This window comes from Mus pahari, chromosome 7 (assembly GCF_900095145.1).
Source record: "Mus pahari chromosome 7, PAHARI_EIJ_v1.1, whole genome shotgun sequence".
Classification (NCBI taxonomy): domain Eukaryota; kingdom Metazoa; phylum Chordata; class Mammalia; order Rodentia; family Muridae; genus Mus; species Mus pahari.
Genome location: NC_034596.1, coordinates 74,271,533 through 74,298,263, shown reverse-complemented (window position 1 = coordinate 74,298,263; position 26,731 = coordinate 74,271,533). Strand labels below are relative to the sequence as shown.

Here is a 26,731-nt window from a genome sequence, read left to right as displayed (position 1 = left end):
CTTTTTTCACCCTGTGAAAAGAGGAGATGGAACTCAAGGCCCAGGCCCCCAGCATGCTGGGCAAGTGCTCGACCACTGAGCCAACCCCCCTTCACTCTCTTCCTCCCACCCGACCTGTAGTCAATACCAACCAATCAATGCATAGCAAAGAGAGTGGGGACCCAGGCAAGACATTACTCTGCATAAGCCAGCCTTTCTCTTTGCTCCTTCAGAGCAACACCTCAGCCACTTCTCTGAATTTAATGCTTTTACATTAAACAATTGGGCAGTCATATTACACTTTAAGTATTTAAAAAAAATCCCTTACCTTTTTAAATAAAAGCATTTTATTTTTAATTTATGTGTAAATGTGTGTTTATCACACATGTATGGAGATCTATAGAAGCCCGAAGAAGGTATCAGAGCCCCTTGAACTGGAGCTACAGGCAGCTACCTCACATGGGTGCTGGGAACTGAACTCAGATTTTCTAGAAGAGCATTGAGCACACCTAACCGCTGAAGCATCTCTTCCAGCCAGAGGACAAAATTACTTTTAAAAATACTTCAGGTGTCCAGTTTGGTTTTTAACAATTTATCTCACCACATCTTAAAACATACAAATGCACTTTTAGCAGCCATTATAATCATGAAACTAATTTTAAGCAACAAAAAAACCACACAAAACCATGGAGATCCTTTTGTGTTGGCCAACCACTCCTGGGCGTGGGGCCTGCCCTCGAGGTGATTGATAAATCCCATGTGTTCCGTGGCACTCCACTGGAGAAAAATCCCCTCTACCAGCAGGAATCTGTTGCAAATAGGTTTTTGGTTAGAGATGGGACCCTGTGTCAACTTACCCCTCTTAGTGCTGGACCATGTCTGGCTTAAACATGTGCTGTCCTGGTTTTGGTGAGTTCAGGTGTATCAAGCCAGGTCTGGAATCATCTATCACCTCGGGCTCTTAGAATCCTTTCTCCTCCTCTTTCGAGGAGCCTGAGCCGTGGGGGACGAGTTTCAATGAAGACATCCTGCTGGAATGCTTGTCTCTTACTGCCTGCGCACTGTCTGGCTGTGGGCTCAGTATTAATTCCCTGTCTCCTGCGAGAAGCTTCTGTGGTGACCGTTGATTGGTGCCCCAGTCTCTGAGTATTTTGTTTGACATCCCCAGTTTTTCAGATCCAGTTTCACTTCTGGTTGAGTTTTCTTCATTGATTTTATTTCTTTGGTAAATTCTACTTTAATGACTTGAATACACCTGTTTCATATTGTTTCATTCAACTGTTTGTGTTTTCAAAGCCTTCCTTCAGACCATGTCTTCTTTAAGACCTTGAACACATTCATACTTGCTTTTTGAAGTTATTGTCTTGTGCTTCAGCTAATTGCTGTCCTTGGGGCCTCTGGGGGAGGCGTATTATCTTGTGTGTTCCTGTTTGTGTTTCTGCACTGGGATGTAGGCATCTGGACTTAGAGCTGTGACGTGTTTCTGGCTTAGGTCCAGTCTCTTTGAGTGGGTGATCATTCTTTGGTTGCTATTACCCACTCTAACCAAGAGTGATTGGTGGCTATGGGGTCCCTGGTAGAGAGTGTCTCTGTGCATCAGCTGATGCCACAAAAGAATGGAGATGGGTCAGAAGGAAAGACTGAAAGGGCCACAGGGGGACCTGGGATCTACATTAGGAAGCAGTCTGCAGGGGTTTAGTCAGAAAATGTTGCTGCAGAATAGAAGTGTATCCAGGCAATTGGATACACCATACAATAGCAAGAGCAGTGAAGTTCACCAGTGACCTTGCATTTTAAAACTAGAAGGCAACTATGTACTCCAAGCTCTGGTGAGAAAAGCTTCCAGAGCTGTGGTGCCCATGCTTCTGATCCCGGCACTCAGGAGGCAGAGGCAGGTGGACCTCTGTGAGTTCCAGGTCTAAAGAAAAAGTTCCAGGACAACTAGGGCTACACAGAGAAACCCTGTCTTGAAAAACAAAGCAAAAGAAAAGAATGAAGAAAGAAAGAAAGAAAGAAAGAAAGAAAGAAAGAAAGAAAGAAAGAAAGAAAGAAAGAAAGAGGGGGAAAGGAAAAGAAAGGAGGAAAGGCTATCATAGGAATACTAGCAAAATGATAAAAAAAAAAGATTAAGAAAATACTGGTATCAAAGTACAAGTAATTACCAGGTAAAAATACATTTGTTTTTTGTTTTTTGTTTTTTTTTTTTTAAAGAATACAACACAGAAGTAAGGATGATTTTCCTGTCTACTCGTGGGTTTTAGTCTTTGTGTTGCTAATATTGGTTGTGCTGACATCCAGTAGAATTTCTCACCACATCTGAGGACATCTCATTCTGGCTTCACAGGCAGATCTCTCCCAAGAACATCTTGTCACTGTACAGTTTCAAAGTGGTGAACGAGTTCTATGTCTTACTGGGGCTTAAAGATGTGCTCAGTGTCCAGTGCATTCTGACAGCCAAAACTAACATGGCATTGAACACAGTCCATTGCTAGGGCTCCAGCACGAGAAGCAGAAGGGCAGAAGGAAGGAGAGGCGGGAGGGCAGCAGGGCTGGAGGCAGGAGGGCGTCTCCGTGAATTAGTTGAACTGCTTGGCTCCTGGAGGATCACTCAAGCATTCTGCTCTTGCCCAAGAGCTCTCTGGATTCTCGAATGAAAGACACATGTACACCAGCTAATTTTGATATGCCTTGACTAGCTCAGTGCCTGGACACTTCTAAACCTCCCCACAGCTAGCACACACTTCCCTCCAGTAATCCTGGCTTAACACCTTCTAAATCTCGATTTTCTCTTTGCTGTCCTGTTACGTTCTAGGCAGCCCCCTATAGGGCTGCATTCCCGTCCAGTCCACCTACACTACTGGATGGTTTCTCTCCTGCAGCTCTTAAATATGATCCCTCTGCCTCTGAATCACAGTGGCTCTCCCCCCCCCCATCCCTTGTCCAAGCAATCTAAAAGCCCTGCCCTGTCTCCCTGCCCAGCCATAGACTGTACAGCAATGTCTTTATTATCAATCAAAGACAGCTGGGGGCAGGGACCCTCCGAACTGAAAGCATTTTGGGGAGCCAACACCCCCCCCCCAATGCATTAGAACCAATTCCCAACAGGAGGGCACTTCTCTCTGCTGTTCCAAAGCTTGTCTCCAGAACCTTAAGCTTGAGGTACTCCTGTGGAACTAAGTTCTCTACTTCTGGGAACTTTTTCCCCTGCCTGCGGTGTGGGGAGTAGCCGGTTGAGACAGGGTTTCTCTGTGTAGTCCTGGATGTCCTGGAATTTGTTCTGTACACTACTCTGGCCTCGAACTCACAAAGGTCTGCCCGTCTCTGCCTCCCAAGTGCTGGAATTAAAGGTGTGCACCATCATTGCCGACTTCTGGGATTTCATACTTCTGGATAATTGTTGCACGCCCCCCTGGACCAGCAGGGAAAACGCAATACAGGAACTCTTCTAACAGCAATTTATTCAGGAACCTTGAACAATCTTCATCATCTCCCTCTTCATCTCCCCCGAACCCGGGGCTACAAGCCCTTTTATACTCTCATATCCACTCCAATCGCGGCAGGCCACGTCACCTCACGCGGCCTCAGCCAACCAGAAGAGCAGGAACATATCACCACTAAATATGGACCTGTTTACCACAAGCTCCATAGCCGACAGGTGCCATCTTTTAAGGTGCGGCTTCGGGTAGCCCAGGGGAGGGGCCGTGGCCTCCTACAGATAATATCAGAGCTGAATCGTCGGTTGGTATGTGAGAGAGACCTTGTCCCACACGGCCGCATTTAGGCACAGGCGTGTTTGTGTTTGGAGACCATGGCCCAGCTTAGTGGTTTTAGAAATGACTGAATCCACTGGCTGCTCTTGCAGAGGACCTGGGTTCAGTTCCCAGTACCCGTGACAGTTTGTAATTACAGTTCTAGGGGACCTTCTGATCTCATTGGAAATGAGGCAACTATAAGACCACTTATACACATAAAAATAAAAATAAATAAATCTGAAAGAAAGGAGAACTGAAAGAAATGGTCCATCATTAGTCACTGACCCCTGGGCTCTGTAGCATCTCCATTCTGGAACCCAGCAGCGACTGTGGTTAAGAACACTTCCTGCTCTTCATTAGGTCTCCAGCACCACAGGGTGCTTGCTTCATAAACATTTACACCTTGAGTTCCAGGGGTCCCAACACCTTCTTCTGGTCTTCAGAGACATCAGGCATGTACATGGTACACATACCTACGTGCAGGCGATCACTCATGTACACAACACAAAAAGGAGAATTTTCCCAACTAGGAAAAGATTGACTAAAGAACTAATTTTGTTTGTTTGTTTTTATTTATTTATTTGCACTTAAATGCTCCAGAGAACCTTGCAGTGGTTTTTCACTCAAGTGCAGAATACCCCACTCCTCTATCATTATTGCTATCCTTTCATCTGGCTATTCAGAAAGCCATTCATGACTGAGCTGTAACAGGCCACCCCAGACCTTAGCACAACTGACTCCATGATGAAGGTACTATTCAGTCCATCAAACCCAGCAGGCAGACTGCACCATCTGCCAAAATGAAAACCAAGACCCAGTCCATCCAAGTCTCGAAGTGTACTAACCTTGCTTTTGGCTTCTGAAGTCCTGCTTTGTGGCTGTTTTTAATAACTGAAGTATGTCACCTCAGGATATGGTTTTTGTGTTTAAAAGCTCACCCTAAGAAAGGCTCAGGCTGGAATCCTGAACATTCAATGTAGTCGCCAGCTAATAAGAACTTTCTACTGGCTTAAGCCTATGTCCCAGTAGTCTTCTCTGGTGGACACTCCACAACAGAACAACCCCCACAGGGTAAATAACTCTTCCCAGTGTTACTCTCTGTGGTCAGTTAACTCTCAGGCTTCTACCCTCTAGAGTCTAAATACTGAGGATACCCAATGAAAAGACTTCCTCCTGGCCGAGCTCAACCCTGGCCATTAATTAGAACTTGGAAGTTTTAGAAAATACTTATGTCCAAATCTTTTTCATTCTAATAGGAAGGTGGACCCAGGAATCTGAAGTTCTTCAGGTGACTCAATCATGCTTTGAGATAGAGAGAAGCTGGTATTCAGAATTCCACACCAGGCACAGTGGCTCGTGATTTAACCCCAGCCCTCAGGAGGCAGAGGCAGGCAGATCTCTGTGAGTTTGAGACCAGCCTGTTCTATATAGTGAGTTCCAGAATAGCCAGAGCTACAAACCAAAACTGAAAAAAAAATTCTGTCTTTCTGTGGGCTTGGTTCAGCACTTGGGGAGCAGGGACAGGGGAACCCCTGTGAGTCTGAGGCCTGCCTGGTCTATGGAGCCAGTTCCAGGCTGCAGGATGAGCTCACGAAATTGAGCTGGAGGTGTCCGCAGCCTGTCTGGCAGGAATGAATGTTCTAGAGAGAGAGACATACACGCTCCTTTCTTTGATTGTCAAGCTATTGAAACACGGGCCTCTGAGAAGTAAGCATTTCCCTAGGAATCTTTTGCTGGAAGAAAATGTAGAAGCCCTGATGGAAACCAGAGGAGGGAATTTGTCACCAAGAGAAAGCTTTACAACTTGTCTGATGACCTTGCGGGAAAGACCTGGAGCTGAGACAGTGGTGGTTGGGGGGCCACATCTTGGCCAGACTACATGGTAATGTATGCCCTCTCCTTAAGCTTCACTTTCACGTTGGGACCATGAAGATGGACTGGGGGTGGTGGGGCATTAGGGGGGTTGTGTCACTGGTTCTCTTTGTCCCTCTTTCCAATAGGGCCATATGTAACAAATCTCCCTCTTTTGCTTTTCAGCACTCATTTGTCTCTTTAATTGTCTTGTAGAAGGAGAATGGCAGAACCTGGCCTGTTGGGGCACCGGCTGTGATTATAAGCAAGTAACCAAAGTGTTCTGACCTAACTGAATCTACTTGTCCCTTAGGGTTAGACCCACTTTTTCTTCTGTCTGTTTGGGCTTTTATTTTTTGAGACAGTCTCACCACATAGCTCAGGCTGGTCTTGAACTCATGGTCCTGACTGCCTCCACCGCACTAGTGCTGGGACTTCCAGTGGGAGCCACCAAGCCTGGCTACGTTCATCTTTTCAAACAAACTTTCCCATAAGTTTGGTTTATGTGGTTTAAAGGCTTGTAGTTAGGGATGGAGCTGCAGGTAACTCACTTAGCATGCACAAATCCCAGTACCACAAAAGCAACCCCCCAACTAAAACCACAAAGAGACTAAAGCAAACCTAGCACTTTGGTGAATAAAAATTAAAGACATCATATATTACAAGGAGAGAGAATCCTTCCACACACAAGCCAGATGTTGTTCCTTGAATTAAATTGAAACGATCAAGTGTCACTATTGTAGAAGGCCACAAGGTGGGGTTGTGACTCCACGGAAGAGAGCTCTACCTTCTGTACTTGGTTTTTCCTCTTCTCACCCCGGTGGTATATGTGTTTGTGTATATGTAAGTGTGTGTGCAGGTGAACAGGCATGTGTGCATGTGTGTGTAGAATCCCCATGCTAATGTTAAGTGTTTTTCTCAATTGCTTTCCATCTAATATATTGACAAAGGATCTCCCACTTAGGCCTGGAGCTCACCAACTTGACTATGTAGGTAGTTAGTTTACTCTGGTGATTCCTGGTCTCTGGCATTCTGGAATTATAGGTGGACCATCAAGCCCACCCAGCAAGCTGTGGATCTAAATTCTGCTCCTCATGCTTTTGCTCAGGTTGAGCCATCTCTCTGACATCCACTCTTTTCATTTGTTTGTTTTGTGTGAGACAGGGGTCTCACTGTGTGGTCCCCGCTGTCCTGGAAGTCAATGTGTAAACAAGGATGTCCTCAAACCCACAGAGATCTGCCTGCCTTTGCTTCCCGAGTTGGGTATTGCTGCGATAGGCCTGACCATGCTTTTGTTTGGAGGAATGTGGATTTTGGAACTTTGGAAAGCAGTGGAATACTTTAAGTGGAGCTTAATAGGTGATACAGTTAGAAGCATGGAAGGCAGCGGTGCTGAGGGTGATTTTTAACGGTGGGAGCCTGGCTCAAGGTGTTTCAGAGATGAAAAATTTTAGTATGTGACCTAGAGGCTGTACTTGTGATATTTTGGTGAAAATGAAGTTGCTTTTTGCCCTTGTCTGGAGAATCTGCCTGAGGCAAAAGAGATTTAGATTAATTGTATTGACAAAGGAAATCTCAAAACACCATACCATAGACTCTGTCCTGTAGTTCACACTTATGAAGAACCTTTTGATCAGATGTAGCAAACTAAGAAAAGAAAAGTACAAAATGTGTGGTTCAAAGATTAAAGGGGCACTAGGAAGTAGAATGAAGCTAAATCCTGTGATCAAAGATATTAAATATAATGAAGGGAGTGCAAGATCCCACCCGGCTAGACTTATTGTTTAAACTTGCAGTTGAACAAAGGATAGTTATATCATGTTAGGGGTTACTATGATCTGGTTGGTTATTGTTTTCATTTGGACATAAGGAGATATAATTCTGTGTCAAATTCACAAGGGATAGACTGTGATGGCCATTCTCAGTTGTCAACTTGACTATATCTGGAATGGAGGACACACCTGGGATTCAGATCTTGAGGCTAGAAGACACAGACTTTTGATCTGGATCTTGAGGCATAATGGCCATGCTCATAAAGATCTTGTAAAAAGGAATTAAAGAAAAGCATGGTGGTGCATGCTTTTAATCCTAGCACTCAGGAGACAGAGGAGGGAAGATCTCTGAGTTCAAGGTCAGTTCACAGAGCAAGTTCAAGGACAGCCAAGCTTAGGCAATGAAAGAAACTATGGAAGACAGAAAGCTAGTGAAGATGTAATTGAACCAAGGGGCCAAGTTCCAGTCCCAGCAAGCAGCAGAACTTGGCAGCTTCTCCCATGTGGCTTTGACTTTAGAGTCAAGAATAGAAGGAGTTACTGGGACAATTGATACTGGTTAGCTGAAACTAAAATTTAGCAGTGATTAAATAGGGACCAGAACCACTGAGGTGAAATCTTCTGGGAAGTGTTTTCTGAGAGCACAAAGAACCTGTGTTCCAGAGATAGCCAAGGTTGTACCTTGTGCTGGCAGCTGGACTTGAAAATGTATAAGAATCACCTAGGGAGGGGGCTGGAGAGATGGCTCAGCAGTTAAGAGTACTGACAGCTCTGCCAGAGGTCCTGAGTTCAATTCCCAGCAACCACATGGTGGCTCACAACCATCTGCAATGGGAACCTATGTACTTTTCTAATCTATGTCTGAAGACCATTGCAGTGAACTCATACAAATATAAAATAAATAAATCTTAAAAAAAAGATCTTCTCTCATTTTGAAGGCATAAAGGGGTCATAGAGAGAGGCTGAGGTTTGGCACTATGAATGGCCAGAAAGGCCATTGGTAAAGAAAGGTACAGGCTCAGGGGCAGGCCCAGGACCAAAGAGGTCATACAAAGAAGTTGAGGCTTGGCAACATGAAGAGAGCCTATGAGAGGCTACTGATGAAAGTGCAGCCTAGTTAAAGCAAAAGACCCCAAAGTATTGGAGATGCCAGTACTGTGAGATGACCATCAAGAACAGCAGCAGCAGTGGAGTGCAGTCATCCAGAGCCTAGAGTGCCTCAGAGAGCAGAGCTGGAGACATGGCTCAAGCATTTTGGAGGAGCCCAGAAGATCATGTGTAGATCCCAGACACTGGAACAAGAAACTAAGGAGTTGAAGTTGCCTTGGAGACTCCAGCATGATAGAGATGCCAGAGCCATGGGATACCTGCTGAGGAAAGCTGCTAATAGAGAATAGGACCAACCCAAGAGAAAGAATTGTGTTGCAGCCAACAAAGCTGAAAGGACCTGGACACCAGACATAGAAGAGGTACAGAGTTTGGAGTTTGCCCAGCTGGGTTTTGGTCTTGCTTTGGTCCAATATTTCCTCACTATGACATGTTGGAATGGTAATAATGTATAACGTGATGTCGGAAGTATGTGATCTTTTTGATTTAGATTTTATAGGGGATTACAGTTAGGAGATTGCATGAATCTCAGAAAAGACTTTGGACTTTGGATTTTAAAACATTGTTGAGACTGTGGTAGACTGTGGGGAGTTTTTAATGGCCACAAGCCTATGGAGTCAGGGGTCAGGGGGTGGAGTGTGGTGGTTTGAATAAGTTTGGCCTCCATAGATTCATGTGTTTCAATGTTTGGCAATAGGGAGCGGCACTATTAGGAGGTGTGGCCTTGTTAGAGGAAGTGTGTAGGTGGGCTTTGAGTTCTATGCTGAAGCTCTGCCCAGTGTGGAATCAGAGCCTCCTCCTGGCTGCCTGCAGAATGCAGTCTCCTCATGGTTGTCTTTGGATCAAGAGATAGAAAACTGGGTTCCTCCAACACCATGTCTGCCTGCATGCTGCCATGTTTCCCTCTGTGATGATAATGGACTAACCCTCTGAAACTGTTAGTCTGCCCCAATTAAAGCTTTGCCTTTTTAAGAGTTGTGTTGGTCATATTGTCCCTTCACAGCAATGAAACCCTTGGGCAGACCCTGTTTCAAAAATAAATAAATAAATAAATAAATAAACAAATGGGATGGAGAGATGGCTCAACAGTTAAGAACGCTGACTGCTCTCTCAGAGGTCCTTAGCTCAATTCCCAGCAACCACATGGTAGTTCACAACCATTTATTACGTGATCTGATGCCCTCTTCTGGCGTGCAGGTGTACATGCAGACAGAGCACTCATACATTAAATAAATAAATTAACAATAACAATAACAAAAAGCCAAACCAACCAACCACCACCAACAAATCCACACTCAAAACAAGTCACAATAGCCCAATATGTGGTACTTTATAAGCAAATATTTTGCGTGGAAGTAGCTTGATACTGCTCCAGAAGAAAAGTCTTTCTGTCTCCCATTTCTCACCCCCACTTCTCTCTAGACCAAGTAGCAGAAGTCAGGATTTCTTGTCCTTGAGCTAGTTTGTAGAAACCAGTTCCTCTTTGTTCCTCTTCTCCAAAGCCCTTGACAGTCCTTATGTGGCAGGCGTTCTGCAATATACGCAGTGGGGAAGAATGCCATACAGAGGTCTTTCTGAGTCTTCCCTATCATATTCTTTTATACAATCAATTACCTTTCTGCGTGGCTGCTTATTTTTCACTGAGCCTAAATATAAGCTCCTTGGGTCTTTGTGTATTCATTTCTAAAGCTCATACCATGTACAATGGTAAACTGATAAGTATGATGCTTTTGTTTCTTAGCCTAGTGATAGGTGTGTTGGCCACGACCTTTGTGACAGATAACTAAAAAGACATCCTTTCACCTCTGCAGACTAGCTAGGGATCCCGGGCCTGAGGAGTTGACAGAGTGGTTCACTCCATGATTTTGCTTTTTCCTAAACCAGATGCAAGAGAAAGAGCTGAGCGGTGAGACTGGTACACGCACACACAAAATGCACGGAGGAAAACCTGCTTCCTCCTGCCAAAGGGCAAACAAAGGATTGGCCTAGGAAGAGAGAAACACTTCAGACAATAACTACTCCTGCCAAGTACCACAGGAAACAGAGTGGCTCTTACTTCTACCTCCCTCAGAGAAGGCTGGGTGAGAAACCCAAACTTCACCTTCACCAGGGCTAAGGTTCGCCCCAGCCAGCCTTGAGGGGGCAGCAGGGACTTTCATACCCCAGAGGAGAACAGGAAGGTTGCCTCGACTTCCACCCCCAACCACTGAGTACAAACAACACCTTCCCAACCAGGCATTAGTAGAGGCCAAGTGAGGAGGCTGGACTTCATTCTACCTCTACCTGGTGATGATGGGTACTTGTTTCCTTGATATAGTAGTGGCAGAAGAGTTCTGACATCAAAGATTTAAATAAAGCCTAAGCTTTCTTAATCCTATATTCCCAGGTTTGAATAGGAAGCCTCTCATTATTCTAAGAGACAGGAAAACAAAACAAAACAGACAACACCACCAAAAAAAAAACAAAAACAAAAACAAAAACAAAAAAAACACACCAGCATTCGTAAAGGTCTAGGGTTAATCTCTGCCACAAGTGTATAAGCATGTACACACATATGTACACACACACATGTATATACACACATGCCCCGCTAAGACCCAGAAAAATCTCAATTTAAATGAAAAAGACAATTATCAAAACCAACAGTGAGATGAAACAGATTTAGACTTTTCTTACTGTGTGGTTTGAATGAGCGTGCCCCCAGTCCATAGACTCATATGTTTGAATACTTGGTCTCTAGTAGGTGGAACTATTTCGGAAGGATTAGGAGCTGTTTGGCTTTGTAGGAGAAGATGTATCATTAGGGGCTGGCTTTGAAGTTTCAGGAGCCCGCACCATTCCAGTTGGTATTCTTTCTCTCCCTTGTGATTAGAGATCAGATGTAAACTCTCAATCAACAGTGCTATGCCTGTCTGCCTGCCTCCATGCTCCCTTCCATGATGGGCATGAACCCTCTGGAAGTGTGAGCCCCAATTAAATGCTTTCTTTTATAACGTGCCTTGCTCATAGTATTTTGTCACAACAATAGAAAAGTAACTAGGACACTTACATATATCTTAAAATGCATGAGTGAAGTGACTAAGACAATAGTCCCGATCCTACCCTAACTCCAGTTAATGTTTGCTCCCTAAACCTGGGAACAGTCATGTTGGCCTTAGTGTCACATTCAGGATCTATCATCACCCTGACCATGGTTCAAATGCTTAACCTGAATATATAGCCCAAGCAATTGTTACCAGTTCTGTGACCTACACTTGGTGTCATCATGGGGTTTACCTTTAAAAGGCTACACCCCTAATCTTCGGGGCCAAGAGTTTTTCTGAGGCTGCTCATGGTCTGGCCAGTAAGGACTCTTAATTGGGCCTTATATACATGCTATCCTGTAACTTTCTCACATGGACCATTAACACACCCCCAGCATTTCAGAAAAAGCTGAGGCTGAAGGATCACAAGTTGGAGGCTATAGCGTGAAACACACCTCCACCAAAATCAAATAGAATAAAAGCTATAAGACAGCATTCTTTTATAAAACTATTTATTTACCTATCATTTATTTGTGTGGGTACAGGCGTGCCATGGCTAGTAAGCATGTGGCAGTCAGAAGACAACTTGTGGGAGGAGTTGGTTCTCTCCTTCCACCATGTGGGTCCCGTGACTCGAACTGAAGTCGTCAGCCTTGGGGGCTGGTTGCTTTACCTGCAGAGCCTCTGGAAGGCTCACAACACAGTAGTCTTAGAACCACGGAATCCAAGTGTAAGCAAATACTAAAGCAAGAGCTCCACAGAAAAGATTTTTAAGAGCCCAGTCTGAGCCTGTGGAGTCCTCAGTGGAATTATTCAATTACATCTGTCTCTCCATTATTCATATTTATAGTGACTCAAGTTCTAAGAATAAATTCAACAGTGGAAATAATTACATCATCAGAAGTAAGATTATGTCTATGTACTGCCACAGTAGTGTTCCATCCATGCAAATATATGGTCTGGTTCTTTTAACCATAACTTTAGAAAGTGTGGTAAACAACGTCTAGTAGTGGTTCCCCCAGTTATCTTTCCCCACTGATAAGTACTTGAAGAACCAGCCTGCCTCCGTATTAGGCTTGAAAGCCATATTATAGAGAAAACAAACTAAGTTCATTCTTGTATGAGTAAACCTGTTTTTCAAGGATTGAGCTATGCCCCACCTGTGATCTTAACTACAAATGGATCTGTATAGCCTGTTCCAAGAATGCAATCATGTCTTTGTTTCAAAAAGTTTATAGCCGGGCTGGTGAGATGGCTCAGTGGGTAAGAGCACCCGACTGCTCTTCCGAAGGTCCAGAGTTCAAATCCCAGCAACCACATGGTGGCTCATAACCATCCGTAACAAGATCTGATGCCCTCTTCTGGAGTGTCTGAAGACAGNTACAGTGTACTTACATATAATAAATAAATCAATCTTAAAAAAAAAAAAGTTTATAGCCATCTTGCAACCTTACCTTTGCTTCAAAAGGTTATATGGCTACCTTACTAGGCCCATCTTTGCAACCTTGTGTCTCTGTTCCAGAAGGGACTTACTTGCTATGCTTGTGTGCTGCTCCTATAACTGTATTTTGCCAGACAGCCCTCCCCCCCCCCCCAATTTGGAAATCTTCCTACCCCTGAACTATAAAAGCCTGTCTTCACGTCCAAAGCTGAACCCCATCTCAGGAGGAGGCAGCCCGTGTATGTGAATTAATAAATTTGCTTTAATTAATTTGGCCGTGATAATTTGGGTCATGGCCTTCCTCCTCCCGTCTTTAGGATTAACATCCTCTTTAGCAGCTGAGCCAGCCGCCCAACTCAAAGCTGAATCTTCCAGTCTTCCGTCTACCTTCTCTTCCCATACATCCTAGCCTTGCTAGTTTTTTGATTCCTGTGACTGAAACCCGTTCCAGCCCCTAAGCGTTGCTTTTTCCTGGTCCTTCTTTCTGGAGAGTTTTCTCCCCCAACTCCCCACAGAACAGTGTGGCCCTTGTAGGTTTAGTGATTTAGACCTTTACTTAAAGCTGCCCCGTCCTTCTCTACTAGTCTGAACATTTTTGCCCATAATATTACTTAAGTTACGTCTATATTTTTTTCCTACTAGAAAAGAAGGTATGTGGGGGACAGAAATTTTCAGTACCTAAAATCCCTTCGCAGGTTAATGAATGAATGAATGAGTGAATGAATGAATGAATGAATGAATACACCTGCAGACCATTTGGGGGGTTGTCATTCTGGCGTAACAATATAAATGAGTCAGTCGAGTGAACAGAGATCTTAATCTGCTCAAAAGTGGTGCCGCGGTTCTGGGGAGTCTGGGCTAAGGACAAACTGGGAGAACTAGCTCCAAGCCGCAGCCCTGCTCTTGGTGAGCGACTACGGCTGCGCGGACAGGCCGGGCTCAGCCGCTTCCGGGATGGTCGGGAGCCAACGAGACTTCGAGCCTCCGGGTGGGCTAGAGCGGCGCGACCTGCAGGTGTGCGGGGCCATGGAGGACGAGAAGAGCTTCTCCGACATCTGCGGCGGCCGCCTAGCCCTGCGGCGCCGCTACTACTCACCCTACTGCCGCGAGTTCGGCCTCAGCTCGGCTCGGCTGTCGCTGTGCTCGCTCACCGCTGTCACCTGCGCGGTGTGGCTGGCGGCCTACGGGCTCTTCACCCTGTGCGAGGTAAAGGCGGGCGCTCGGCCGGCGCTGGCAGCTTGGAGAGGTCTGGGGCTGACCCGTGGGTCCCGGAGGGTGGGGACTCCCTGGATCAGGGACGCCGTTCCACGGCAGGACTGCCCTCCCTCCCCGAGAAGTTTGTGCTTCTGGACGTTCTACCACAGTGGACCACTTGCCCTGCTCATTCATAGAACACAACCTCCTCAGAGGACTCAGTGCATCCTCCCGCATCACTTACAGGGTACCAAAGCCAACGGATAGCAGGCGTACGACGGAATGACAGAAAAGTTTTTTGCCTCCACAGCTGTGCACTACAGTATCTCCTCCTAATATCTGTTTCTCAAGGCCAAGTCAACTACCACCCCTCTCCCAACCCTTCCCCAATTGAAGTGCAATTTCTAAAGAGTTGCCAGGTTTAAGACACGAGGGTTTTCTATGCTCAGTTTCCAGTCTTTCTAATCTTTCTTCCCCCCGAGTCTCATTTTTAACATATCTAAGATGAAATTAATGGTTCAAAATATTGCGAAGGTCAACTGCTGTTATTTTGTGATAGTTCCCAAGGAAAAAGAATCATCCGATTGGCCTTTGTTCAGGATGAGTTCTGTTCTGTTTTAACTCCCTTAATAGCCCTGAAATGAATATATTATTCCAGGAGTGGTCTTAATAGAGCCAGTACACCAGAACTGTTTATTTCTGTAATTTTCATGTTGTTTGTATTAAAACATCCCTTAGCTTTTTTCTTTTCTTTTGCTATTATTATTATTATTTTGGCAGGATCTCAGTATATGTAGTACTGGCTGGCCTGGAAGGCTCTATGTAGAGCCTGCCTCTGCCTCCCTAGGGTTAGGATCAAAGGTGTGTGTCATACCTGGTTCAATCACATGCATGCCATCAAAGTGTGTGTCAGAGCATCATAATTTGCACAGAAATGGATGAAATTCAGTCCCCTCATTGAGGGTGTGGGGAATGGCTCAGCAGTTGACTGCAACGACTGCCAAACCTGACCACCTATGCTGAGTCCCCAGACCCCACATGATGGGAGGAAAGAATGGATTCAAAAAGTTGTCCTCTGACCTCTGCACAATGAATAAATAGTGTAGGCTGGTGTGAGGGTGCACACCTTTAATCCCAGCACTAGGGAAGCGGAGGAAGGAGCATCTCTGAATTCAAGGCCAGCCTGGTCTACACCAGTCTACATTGCCAGCTCCAGAACAAACTAAGGCTACACAGTGAAACCCTGTCTCAAAAACAAACAAAACAAACACAAATAGTACTTTTAAAAGACTCCTAGCCTTTACCAATTTATATTTAAAAGTGTCTTCACAGGTCAGTTGAAGTTATTAAACTGACCTAGTCCTTCCCCCAAATTTTTAATATAATTGGATTTTTATTGTTTTTTGGGGTTTGGGGGATGTTGGGGGTCTTACCATGTAGCCCTGGCAGTTCTTGAACTCACTATATAAACCAGGCTGGCCTGTAACTCAGGGATTCACCTGTCACTGCCTCCCAAGTGCTGTTATTAAAAGGATACATCACCATGCCCAGTTGAATGTTAATGCCAGCCTATGTTCCAGATACCTGTGCAGTTATCTGAAAGCAGGAACAAATTTTTATTAAATACTCAGAGTGCCAGCTGTTTTGCTGAATTTCTTATTTCAACCCTGGGAGCAGGGAGTTCATAAAGAATAATAATTTAATAACCTTGACATTAATAGAGTGACAGAGCTGGGCTTCCAAACTGAAGCTGCCTGACTTTGAAATCCCTTTCCATTCTACTTTGGTCTCGCAGATCTCAGGCAGTTGCATTTGTTATTGGTTGGTTGGTTGGTTTAGAGATACAGGGTCTTGCTATGTAGTTTAGGTTGAGCTCACACTCTGCTTCCTCCTGTCGGAGCCCCTGCGAAGGCCTGGGCTGACAGGTGAGTGTGTGCACCACACCCAGCTCAGAGCTGTTCTGTCAGTTCCCTACTATACTCATCTCTCTGGCATGGACACCCAAATGTCCCCCAAATATAGAAGTAACTGTGCTCCCTTACATTACTTCAAGACTTCCCCAGGCCTCTGTGTGTAAAAGTTCAGATCTTTGCTCCTATTCAAAATCATTCATGGAAAGAAGTCTTCAAAGGAGCCCTTCAGATGTGTGACTTAACCCTGACTCAGATGAGTGGTGTGCATCTTTTGGCCAGGAAAATGGACTTTGAGGCAGGTTATTTTAGCAGAGGCTGGCTGGGTACCATTCCCTAAGCAGTCACTGTTCTTCACCCTGTCATCCCCGCTTTTGATCAGCTTTGTTAACATTTCTCCGGTCTGCAGCGCAGTACCCTTTCAGCCGAGTGTACCCGTTAGTGTGCACCACTGCTCTGCACCAGCCGGGTCCTGTGGCCTTGGAAGTCTTTATGGAACAGCCGTGTACTTTCATCTGTCTGTCTGTTCCCCTCTCTTCTTTTTCCCTCTCCTTTTTCCCTTCCTTCTCCCCTCCCTCTTCTCTTTCTCCTCCCTCTGACATTTACAGTCAGTAACACAGTATTCTAGACTTAGGTTTTTTAATCATTCTTGCATCTAATAAACCTGTAGAGGGCCAAGTTTTATCTTGGCTTTCTTCCACGGTGCTTAGTTTGGAGTGCTTGCAAGACACCACCATGCACCTGAAGTTAATTAGCAGAAAGTAGCTGTTTCTGGGTCACCAGAGGCCCAGTTCTCACTCCTGCTACCAGCCAGAAATAATAGTCTGAACGGAAGTCAGCAAGCTTTTTCTTTAAAAGGCCAAATTAATATTTTAGGGTTTGTGGATTCCTGTCCCATATTCTTTTATAAATTTTATGTGTATGGGTGTGTTGCGTATATGTCTGTACATGGTATACATGCCTAGTGCCCAAGGAGGTGAGAAGAGGGTGTATAACTCCCTGGAACTGGAGTTATAGACAGTTGTGAACTTCCACATGGGTGCTAGAATTTGAGCTCAGGTCTTCTGGAAGAATAGCCAGTGCTCTTAACTGTAGAGCGATCCCTCTAGCCTGTTTTCTGTTATTTGTTGTTTGTTTAGAGACAGGGTCTCACTGTGTGTATAGCCTTGTCTGGCCTGGAGCTTGGTGTGTGTGGTCCTGATCCACCTGCCTCTGCCTCCTGGGAGCTTGGGTTACCATGAGCCACTGCATTGCTTCTTTTTGTTCTTCTATCAACCTTGTAAGAAATGCTAAGAGCCATTCTTCCCTCAGAGTTGGCGAGCAGAGGTGTGTGGCTGAACTCGTTTGCTAAAATTCTTGGCTTTTGTTGTTTTGCTTTCGTGCTTGTTTGTTTTTAAAGATTTATTTATTTTATGTATGTGAGTACACTGTCGCTCTCTTCAGACACACCAGAAGAGGGCATCAGATCCCATTACAGATGGTTGTGAGTCACCATGTGGTTGCTGGGCATTGAGTTCAGGACCTCTGGAAGAGCAGTCAGTGCTCTTAACCACTGAGCCATCGCTCCAGCCCATTTGTTTTTTGATAAACAGTTTTTTTGTGTGTGTGTAGCCCTGGCTGTTCTGGAACTTGCTCTGTAGACCAAACCTTGAACTCAGAGATGCACCTGCCTCTGCCACCTGAGTGCTGGGATTAAAGGCGTGTACCACTATTCCTGGCTGGTTGGTTTGTTTTGAGACAGGGTCTACTCTCTACCTTTGACTGGCCTGGAACTCACAGAGATCCATCCTCTACCTCCTAAGTACAGATATTAAAAGTGTAAACCATCACACCTGTTCAGTTAAGATTACTGCAGAAGGTAGATGCTACAGTTTAGATTTGATATGTCTTCCTGAGGATTTCAAAAAACAAAACAAAATGTGGAAACTAAGAGATGGAGCCCTTGGGAGGAACTTAGTCATTAGGGTTTGTCCTCAAAGAGCATCATGATCTTACATGGTATATGTGGTGTCTTCTCTTAAGCTAGCTCAGCAGAATTCCTGAATGCTTGGGCAACCCAAATCTATTAAAGATAGATGCTAAGGTATTAAATGCTTAGAGGAGTCTGGCTAGAATCAGCTTAAAGGGGGACTGATTCGTACAAAGAGCAAGACACTTGGCTTCAATGAATGTGCTCCAAAATTACTGAATTCTGTGCTAGTTAGTTTTTATGTCAACAGCATAAGCTAGGATTATTTAGGAAAAGGAAATCGCAATTGAGAAAATGCCTCCACCAGATTGCTCCAAGGGAAGCCTGTAGTACATTTTCTTGATAGATGATTGATGTGGGTAAGCCCGTCTCACAGCAGGTAGTCCTGAATGGTATAAACAAGCAGGCTGAGCAAGCCTTGAGGAGCAAACCAGTAAGCTCCACCCCTCCATGGCCTCTGCATTAGCTCCTGCCTCCAGGTACCTGCCCTGACTTCCCTCAGTGGATTTCGATGTGGAACTGTAAGTTTAAATAAACCCTTGCTTTTGGTCATAGTGTTCTATCACAGGAATAGGAACCTAAGACTCTATGTCTGTGATTCACTTTCCTTGTAGAAAGTCAGGGGAGTAAACCGGTTTGAGAGACCAAATAAAAGAAACAAAACAAAATGTCCCACAGTTCAGTTCAGAAGGGTTAAAAGGTTATAAATGTGCCTTAGACACAAGGGCATGCATAGCTCTGTGTGTGTGTGTGTGTGTGTGTGTGTGTGTGTATGCTCACGTGCGCTCGTGTATGAAATCAAACAGGATCTTGCTCATGCCAGACAACTGCTCTACCACTACATCCTCAGTCTACCTTCCACTTTTACCCCTTAACAATCATTGTAGTCACAGCTGTAACCCAGAACCAAAGGAGAGTAAAATGATAAGGGACTTTACTAATACAGAAAGAAGTGAGGTTCAAAGATTCCAGAGTTCAAGTGAAAGTCTTCTTTGGCCCTGGCTCCTTTCACATGGTATACTAGTCCTCTGCCTAGCTGTCTGTGTGGGAGAGTGCACTCATCAGAAACAGTAACCGCTAATAAATGGCCTCTGCACTAAAGTCTGCTGCAAACGCTATTCCTGCATGCTTTAATCTTAGTCTTTCTCCCCCCTTTCCTTTCTCCATTCTTCTTTCTATTCATCTTTTTAAGAATATATTTGATAAGTTGGCCTCTTCTGTAGCCCTCTGGCCATCACATCTCATTGCCGCTTGTGACTTCTTCTGATCCAATCACAATTCATTTAAGTTCTAATAGAAAAAAAAACCACATAGCTATTTATCAAGGAATAGGATCTGCTACTGTGCTTAAGCACTTCACAGTTGCTCTGACAATAATTTTGTGCTATATATTTTGCCGGGGGAGTATGAGAGGGAGCACTGGGCCCTTAAGTTGTAATTTGGGGAATAAAATCTTCTGATGGATGTTGATGGCAGATGTTTTGCTGGGAGCTTCCTGGACCAGTTCATTAGTAGACTGGATCCATTTTCATTGTGTACCTCTGTCCTAGTCAGGGTTTCTATTCCTGTACAACATCATGACCAAGAAGCAAGTTGGGGAGGAAAGGGTTTATTTGGCTTACACTTCCATACTGCTGTTGATCACCAAAGGATGCAGGACTGGAACTCAAGCGGGTCAGGGAGCAGGAGCTGATGCAGAAGCCATGGAGGGATGTTCTTTACTGGCTTGCTCAGTCCACTCTCTTATAGAACCCAAGACTACCAGCCCAGAGATGGCACCACCCACAAGGGAACCTCCCCCCTTGATCACTAATTGAGAAAATGCCTTACAACTGGATCTCATGGAGGCATTTCCCCAACTGAATCTCCTTTCTCTGTGATAACTCCAGCTGTGTCAAGTTGACACAAAGCTATCCAGTACAACCTCTCAAGCACTTCAGGAGCTCAAGTGAAGATGGTTTCCCCTTCATCTAGGTTCCCTCATCTGTTCACCTCACAGCATAGCCACCAGAGCAGAGGCCTTTTTCCTCATTGTCCAGTTCACTTGATGAATAGCATAGGTGTATACAGAAGAGCATTTGGTGATCTTACTGCCTGTGTCTGGCTCTCTCTTCAGAATAGCATGGTCCTCTCTGCCGCCATCTTCATCACCATCTTAGGCCTGCTTGGTTACCTCCATTTTGTGAAGATTGATCAGGAGACTCTACTAATCATCGACTCACTTGGCATTCAGATGACTTCCTCTTATGCATCGGGCAAAGAAAGTACCACCTTCATAGAGATGGACAAGGTCAAGGACATTATCATTAATGAAGCTATTTACATGGTAAGTGTCTAGGTAGTACTTCTGGGCTCTTCTGAGGAGGCAGTCAGCCCATGGGGTGTGCTGGGACCTAAACTGAGTCCAAATACAGCATTCATTGTCACAGAACTAAGCTTAAGGTACCTCTGTCCCAATACAAGTAGCTTTTTGGCTGGCATGCCTGTGAACTGTAGAAGAGAAACTTATATTCAAGTAAAAGTTTCTTTATAGTCGTGATGGGGTATGTTGCAAGGACTACGTTGTTCACAAGTTTGCTGGCTGTACAGACATCACAGCACACACTTATACTTAGATGGTGTAGTCACTCAGACATCCCATTGATGGTATGTAATAAACACAAGATGCTTGGAGTTGCTGCCGAGTATAACAGTGAATGCTGCTTTCCAGTAATCTTCTTTTGAGTCAGGGTCTCATTGAATAGTTTATGCTGGCATTGAACTTCCCATCCTCCTGCCTCTATCACCTTTTGCTTGTTAATAATTTAGAATTGTTTTTGTTTTTGCTTATCCATGTGTATGTATGTATATATATATATATATATATATATCCATATCCTGCTGAGGCCTGAGAGGATGTCAGATCCCTGACAATGGCATCACGGGTGGTTGTGAGCTACCCTATGTGGATGCTAGTGAGGTACTGAACTCTAGTCCTGTGAGCACGCTTACCTGCTGAGCCTTCTCTTTAGCTGCCTGCCTCTACTCTTGTTTGTTTGTTTGTTTTTGAGACAGGGTCTCACTGAGAGGCCCTAGCTGATCTGGAACTTACTATGTAAAGCAGGCTGGTCTTAAACTCAGAGATCTACCTGCTTTTGCCTCCTGAGTACTGGGATTAGGGACATATGTCACCATGCCTGATTAACAGACTTTTCTTTTTTTAGAAGTAGGAGTACACTCCATTAAAAAGCACAGCAAATATGTAAACTGTGACTATTTTGGAGAAGTAGCCGACTGTCATGGATAGAGAGTCAGGATTTCACCTTTTATCTCGCAGCTCAGATGCAGACACATCTGTTTGGTTTTGTTTACTTGTTGTCTTCGTCCTCTAGGAAATGAGGTCTTATTATGTTGCCCAGGTCTAATATCTAACATACTCTCAGGCAGCCACCCGCCTTGGTCCTGGTTGGTGCGACTTTTGGTTTGTGAAGCATACTTGGCTTTTTTTTTTTTTTTTTTTTTTTTGAGGGGCTGGCCTTTTAAAGGACAAAATGTAGGCAACTGGACACATGAAATTATGAAGGAAGATATAAAGCTAGTTGCTATTCTAGTTTCAACTCTGTCGTGCTTTTTCTTATTTTGTAGTGGATACATGGCATAAAAGTGTGGTTGATGAAGGATAAAAGCCTAAGTGAGGCTCTGTGGCTTCAGAGTGGCCATTCTGATTGTGTATAGTTTAAGTAACTACCTTAATCTAGCCATGCTGTTTCTATTTGTGAGCATATTACAATACAGTGAGTGATCTCTTGCTACCATGGTGGCTCACGCCTTTCATCCTAGCACCTAGGAGGCAGAGGCAGGTAGATCTCTCTGAATGGGTCCAGCCTGGTCTACAGAGGGAGTTCCAGGCTAGCCAGGGCTACTTAGTCAGACCCTGTCTCAAGAAAAACAAAACAAAAATATTTTTTATATATAAAATAAAAACAAGAGATGAAAATGTCTTTGTTTTGTTTTTTTGAGACAGGGTTTCACTGTGCAGCCCTGGCTAGCCTGGAACTCCCTCTGTAGATCAGGCTGTTCACGAACTCACAGAGATCCTCCTGCCTCTGCCTCCTGAGTGCTAGGATTAAAGGCATCTGACGCTGCCACAACCACCTCCCTGGCAAAAAATATACTTTTCTTGTACTTCAGAAGTTGTCAGATATTTCACTACATAATAGATGTAGTGTAATACCTTTCATAAAGTATTTCACTTTATGAGAAGGACTTTTTAGTCTTCCCCTGAAGAAAAAAGAAACAAGATGAGTTTCATTGAGGTCCCTGGTTTCTTTTCTTACAGCAAAAGGTCATTTACTACCTCTGCATTTTACTGAAGGAGCCAGGGAAGCCACATGAGATATCTCAAGTAGTTCCTGTCTTCCAGGTGAGCACCATGCGCTCCCTTTCTCCTGTAAAACCCTGTTTTCTCTTTCTGCTTACCTGTAAGTCTTTTGTTCAGCAGGACATGAACATCTATTGACAGAGTACTGGCCGTATCTGACAACCAATTTGAGTAAAGGGTTTTTTAGATTTTAGAGAAGACAGTTACCAATCCTATAACCACTTCTGCCTGTAATCACATTTTTGTATTTTAGGTCTGTCCATCTAGGTTTTTTTTTGGTTTTTTCGAGACAGGGTTTCTCTGTATAGCCCTGGCTGTCCTGGAACTCACTTTGTAGACCAGGCTGGCCTCGAACTCAGAAATCCACCTGCTTCTGCCTCCCGAGTGCTGGGATTAAAGGCATGTGCCACCATGCCCGGCCCATCTATGTTTTTACATTGATATCTTATGGGTGAGGGTCTTTTTACATATATGTTATACATAATATATAATATTATATATATCTTTTCTATCACAGTCATTATACTTAAATTATATTTATTTACATTATATTGAAATAGCAGCTTATTTAGCTATGTTATTGATAGGCTTTAAATAATGCCTAGACTATCTTCTGTTTTGATTTACAATAAAAACCACTATGGTGGCACACACCCAAATCCCCCTCATTGTAAACTATCAGTCTTCTATGCTAGATGAGTAGAACCTAGAGATCAGTTATGTACTTGTAGTAATTTTGTGTTATTTTGAATAGAAAACATATATTAAAACTGGATGTTCTTCATACAGTTTTCCTGTGGCTTGTCTTATTAATTTTAGTTGTATTACATTTTATAGTACAAAATCTCCTCAGAATTTATATATTAAACTACCTATCTTCTCTCTGAGGCTTATTCCACAACTTGTAACATTTTCTGAGATGGTCTGTCTCACTGTCATATAATTTTGTCAGGCTAAAAGCTTTATTTTGCATGCTTGTAATCCCAGCATTCAGGAGCAAGAGGCAGCCTGGTCTACAAAGTTAGTTCCAGAACAGCCAGGGCTACACAGAGAAACCCTGTCTAGAAACTAAACCAAACCAAACCAAACCAAACCAAATAAAAACCTGTCTTTTTATTCCCCTCACACCCACACAGAAAGGCTGGACTTGGAGACCTCCTGGCAGGGTACTCATCTGCTCCACATTGCGCCTCTTAGCTCATGGCTGCCATTTAGAGCCGTGGTGTATGTGAGAGGTTAAGGGGGCAGGTGGATTCTTCTTACACTCTCCTTGACTCTGCATTTCTCCGCTTTGGAATTCAGAGTGCCAAGCCCCGGTTGGACTGCTTGATTGAAGTATACAGAAGCTGCCAGGAGGTTCTGGCACACCAGAAAGCCACAGCAACAAGCTTATGAGTCTCAACATTCAAAGGCCAGTATTGTTTTTATGGAGAGGACTCCTAAACTGTAGTGGCCGGTTTATTTTCTGTACTGTAAAAACCATCAGGATACAGTCCTGGGAATCAGAATGGATGAGTAGATCTCAGAACCACAGAGGAGGGGCTGGAACTTGGTTCATGTTCATAATGTATCATAATGTTCCCGTATAGGTTTTATCTATATTACTAATCAAGGGGAGACCTTAAGGAATTTGACATGTCAAAAGGCGGCCAGGCAGAGTGGTACATGCCTTTAGTCCCAGCACTAAAGAGGCAGAAGCAGGTGATTTCTTGAGTTTAAGGCCATTCTGGGCTACATAGTGAGTATCCCCCCACCCAAAAGTATTGTCCAAAGAGAACACTGAAAATTTTAAGTACCTTCATGTTTGTGTTAAAATCTGTGAAGTATTAAGACAGGTACCAGATTTCACAAGAAAAATGTAAATTTCCATCTGTATAGACTCTTGTCTAAAAGTTAGGGAAAATAAGTCACATTTTTATATGAGTTAGCAAGAATGAAATGTCTACAAAGGGCTAGCCTCTGCCCACCCAGCTCCTAAGATCTGTGCAGGGTGATGACTCCTGCATCCACTTTAGCTAGGGATGGTGTGGATGCTTGTAATCCCAGCTCTCAGAAGCTGTCAATAGGAGGATTGAAAGTTTGAGGCCAGCCTGGGCTACATGATGAGACACTGTCTCAAACCCCAGGATAAATAAATATCCACAACACACAGTTATTGTCTGGTTCACTGACAGTCTTTTATTGACAAACATACATAGCATTTCAGCCATGGGTGTCAAGCATATTAGTACCTTTCTGTTACTTAGTATTTTCTATTGCTCAAAAGCTGTTTGGCTAAGAGGGCTTAGATGAAGAGTGAGAAAGTACATGTTGGTTCCCAGACACGAGACTGTCACATTAAAGGATGAAGAAGCCAGTTCACAGAAGCCTTTGTTTCAAAGGTGGTTCCTTAGATTCTAAAGCTCAAGAAGGAGAAAAGGAGCTGGACTAGGCAGAATTTGCCTTTAATCCCAGCACTTCGGAGGCAGAGTCAGAGGCAGGCGTATCTCTGAGTTTGAGGCCAGCCTGGTCTACATAGCGAGTTCCAGGATAGCTAAGGCTGCATGGTGAAACCCTGTCTCAAAAAGAGAGCAAGAGAAAGGGGGGGAGGGGGGGAGGAAGCAGCAACAGCAGCAGTAGCTAACCTGACCTCCAAGTCTTACAAACAGTTGCATTAGTTGGAATTCTGTTTTCAAAACAAAAACAACCTGAGAGCAGACTACATCCTTACTGGCTTTAGGGCCCTTGGGATGTAAACCAAGAACTGCATTCTCTGCCCTTCACCAGGGGCCTATAGCAATGAGACTTGAGGTAGACCTGGCTCCTCTAGAACCCCAAATCTGGGGTGGGAGTTGGGGGTTCAAACAGAAATGGCTATAAAGCTGCCTGGTTTGCAAGTCAAGCTCTTTTAAGGGGCAGGCTCTTGTGCCTTTTTAAAGTCAGGCTTGTCAGTTCAAAGGATGAGGAATTACAGCAGCTGAGGCATTCAGACAAACTAATTTCTGGCCTTGCAGTTTCTTGTGGTGTATAACACACACGTTGGGTTAAAGGCTTATTTCTTGATACTCTTCTTATCCCCTAGTCCATGTTACTGAAAAATAACAAAACTGCCTTAAAGCTACACAATAAAGCTTATTTTTTATATGTTGGAAAACCAAAGTATGGACTTCTGTTTTTTTTTATTATTATTATTTTGTGGGGAAAGATGGAAATAAAGATCATCTTCATCAAAATCAATCAGAAGGTTTGAGTTGAGAGGGATTATAATATTCTCAGGAAGGCAAAGTTGAAACAAACTTTCTACTTCCACAGATATATACATGTCATGTGCTTCCAACTAATTTCGAGAAGCCCTCTACCAAAAGTCTTAGTGAGCAATCCAGGCCTTCCAAGAATGGAAGGGTCTTTAGTGTTCCTGATATTTTGTTTCTGGTGGCCTCTTAGAGCAGCAACAAGCAAAAGTCATGTGCTTGGTCTTTGAGAGAATAGGAGATGATGACCACCTGGTCCTTCAGTAGTGAGCACAGCCTTCACTGAGCCTTGTTGGGCCTTAAAATGACACAGGAAGGGTGCAGACTGGCTGTCCCTGCCTGTGCTAGTCCAGTGTGAGAGAAAAGGCTTTAATCTTAACAGGAATACTGTGCAGTCCTGAAAAGATTGGAGCTGCTGCCCCAACAAGGGCATGGCAAATGCCTCCTCACCAATAGGGGGAGGCTTGTCATTTTTTCTTTTTCCAGCTTGGCCAGTGTTTTTCCCATTTGGGAAAGAAGTCCAGTTTTAGAGATTTGTAGGCATTTGCCAGAGTTTAGGTAAATTAAGAATTTTAGTCCTATTTTATTCAGAGATGTTCAGAAAACTTCAAGTATAAGTCCCCACGTAAAGACCATGCATAATATAAAAAGATGAGCTTCCCTGAGTATCAGTGCAGAAGCCCAAATACAGTACCATTGCCCTGGTAACTGTGGGCCACCCCTGTCTCTATCTAGAATCAGGTAGCATCCAGAGTCAGTGTTCTTGTAAAATAGTGGTTTTGATGTTGGGTCTCAATCTTAAAACACTGGGCCTTGAAAGATGAGGCACCTAAAAGGCACAGAGGTTTCAAGAGACCCTGGAATATACAATTCACAGAACAGTTTGAGGAGGGGGCCATTAGACCCATCACAGTACTAGTATGCTCCAGGATATCAGTCGGATCCCAGAGGTGCCAGTGGTGGCAAGGGTATGGGGAGGAGAAACGTTCACAGCAAAGTTGACCCCTTAGTGCAGGAAACAGAAGCAAAGAACTGTCCATCCAGGTCTCGGGGCTGGCGGGCTGCAGGGAGCTTGGCTGATAGGTTCACAGTTGCAGAACAGTGGTTCATGTAGCTGGCCATCATTAAGGTAGTTTCTGTAAT

The 26,731-nt window shown here is 44.1% G+C and overlaps 2 protein-coding genes across 2 annotated transcripts in view; one reads left to right on the top strand and one right to left on the bottom strand.

The window, feature by feature from the left end:
* Positions 1-25,491, top strand: Pigh (phosphatidylinositol glycan anchor biosynthesis class H). Its single transcript, XM_021202003.2, has 6 exons — positions 1-165; positions 5,455-5,613; positions 13,568-14,131; positions 20,115-20,324; positions 22,317-22,400; positions 23,661-25,491. Exons 3-6 carry the CDS (start codon positions 13,880-13,882, stop codon positions 23,751-23,753), a joined length of 639 nt encoding a protein of 212 aa, XP_021057662.2. The 5' UTR covers positions 1-165; positions 5,455-5,613; positions 13,568-13,879; the 3' UTR covers positions 23,754-25,491.
* Positions 24,511-26,731, bottom strand: part of Plekhh1 (pleckstrin homology, MyTH4 and FERM domain containing H1) — a 49,033-nt gene continuing 46,812 nt past the window's right edge. Inside the window, exon 29 of the mRNA XM_021201454.1 lies at positions 24,511-26,731. Coding sequence (XP_021057113.1) covers positions 26,576-26,731 — 156 coding nt within the window. The 3' untranslated portion in view covers positions 24,511-26,575.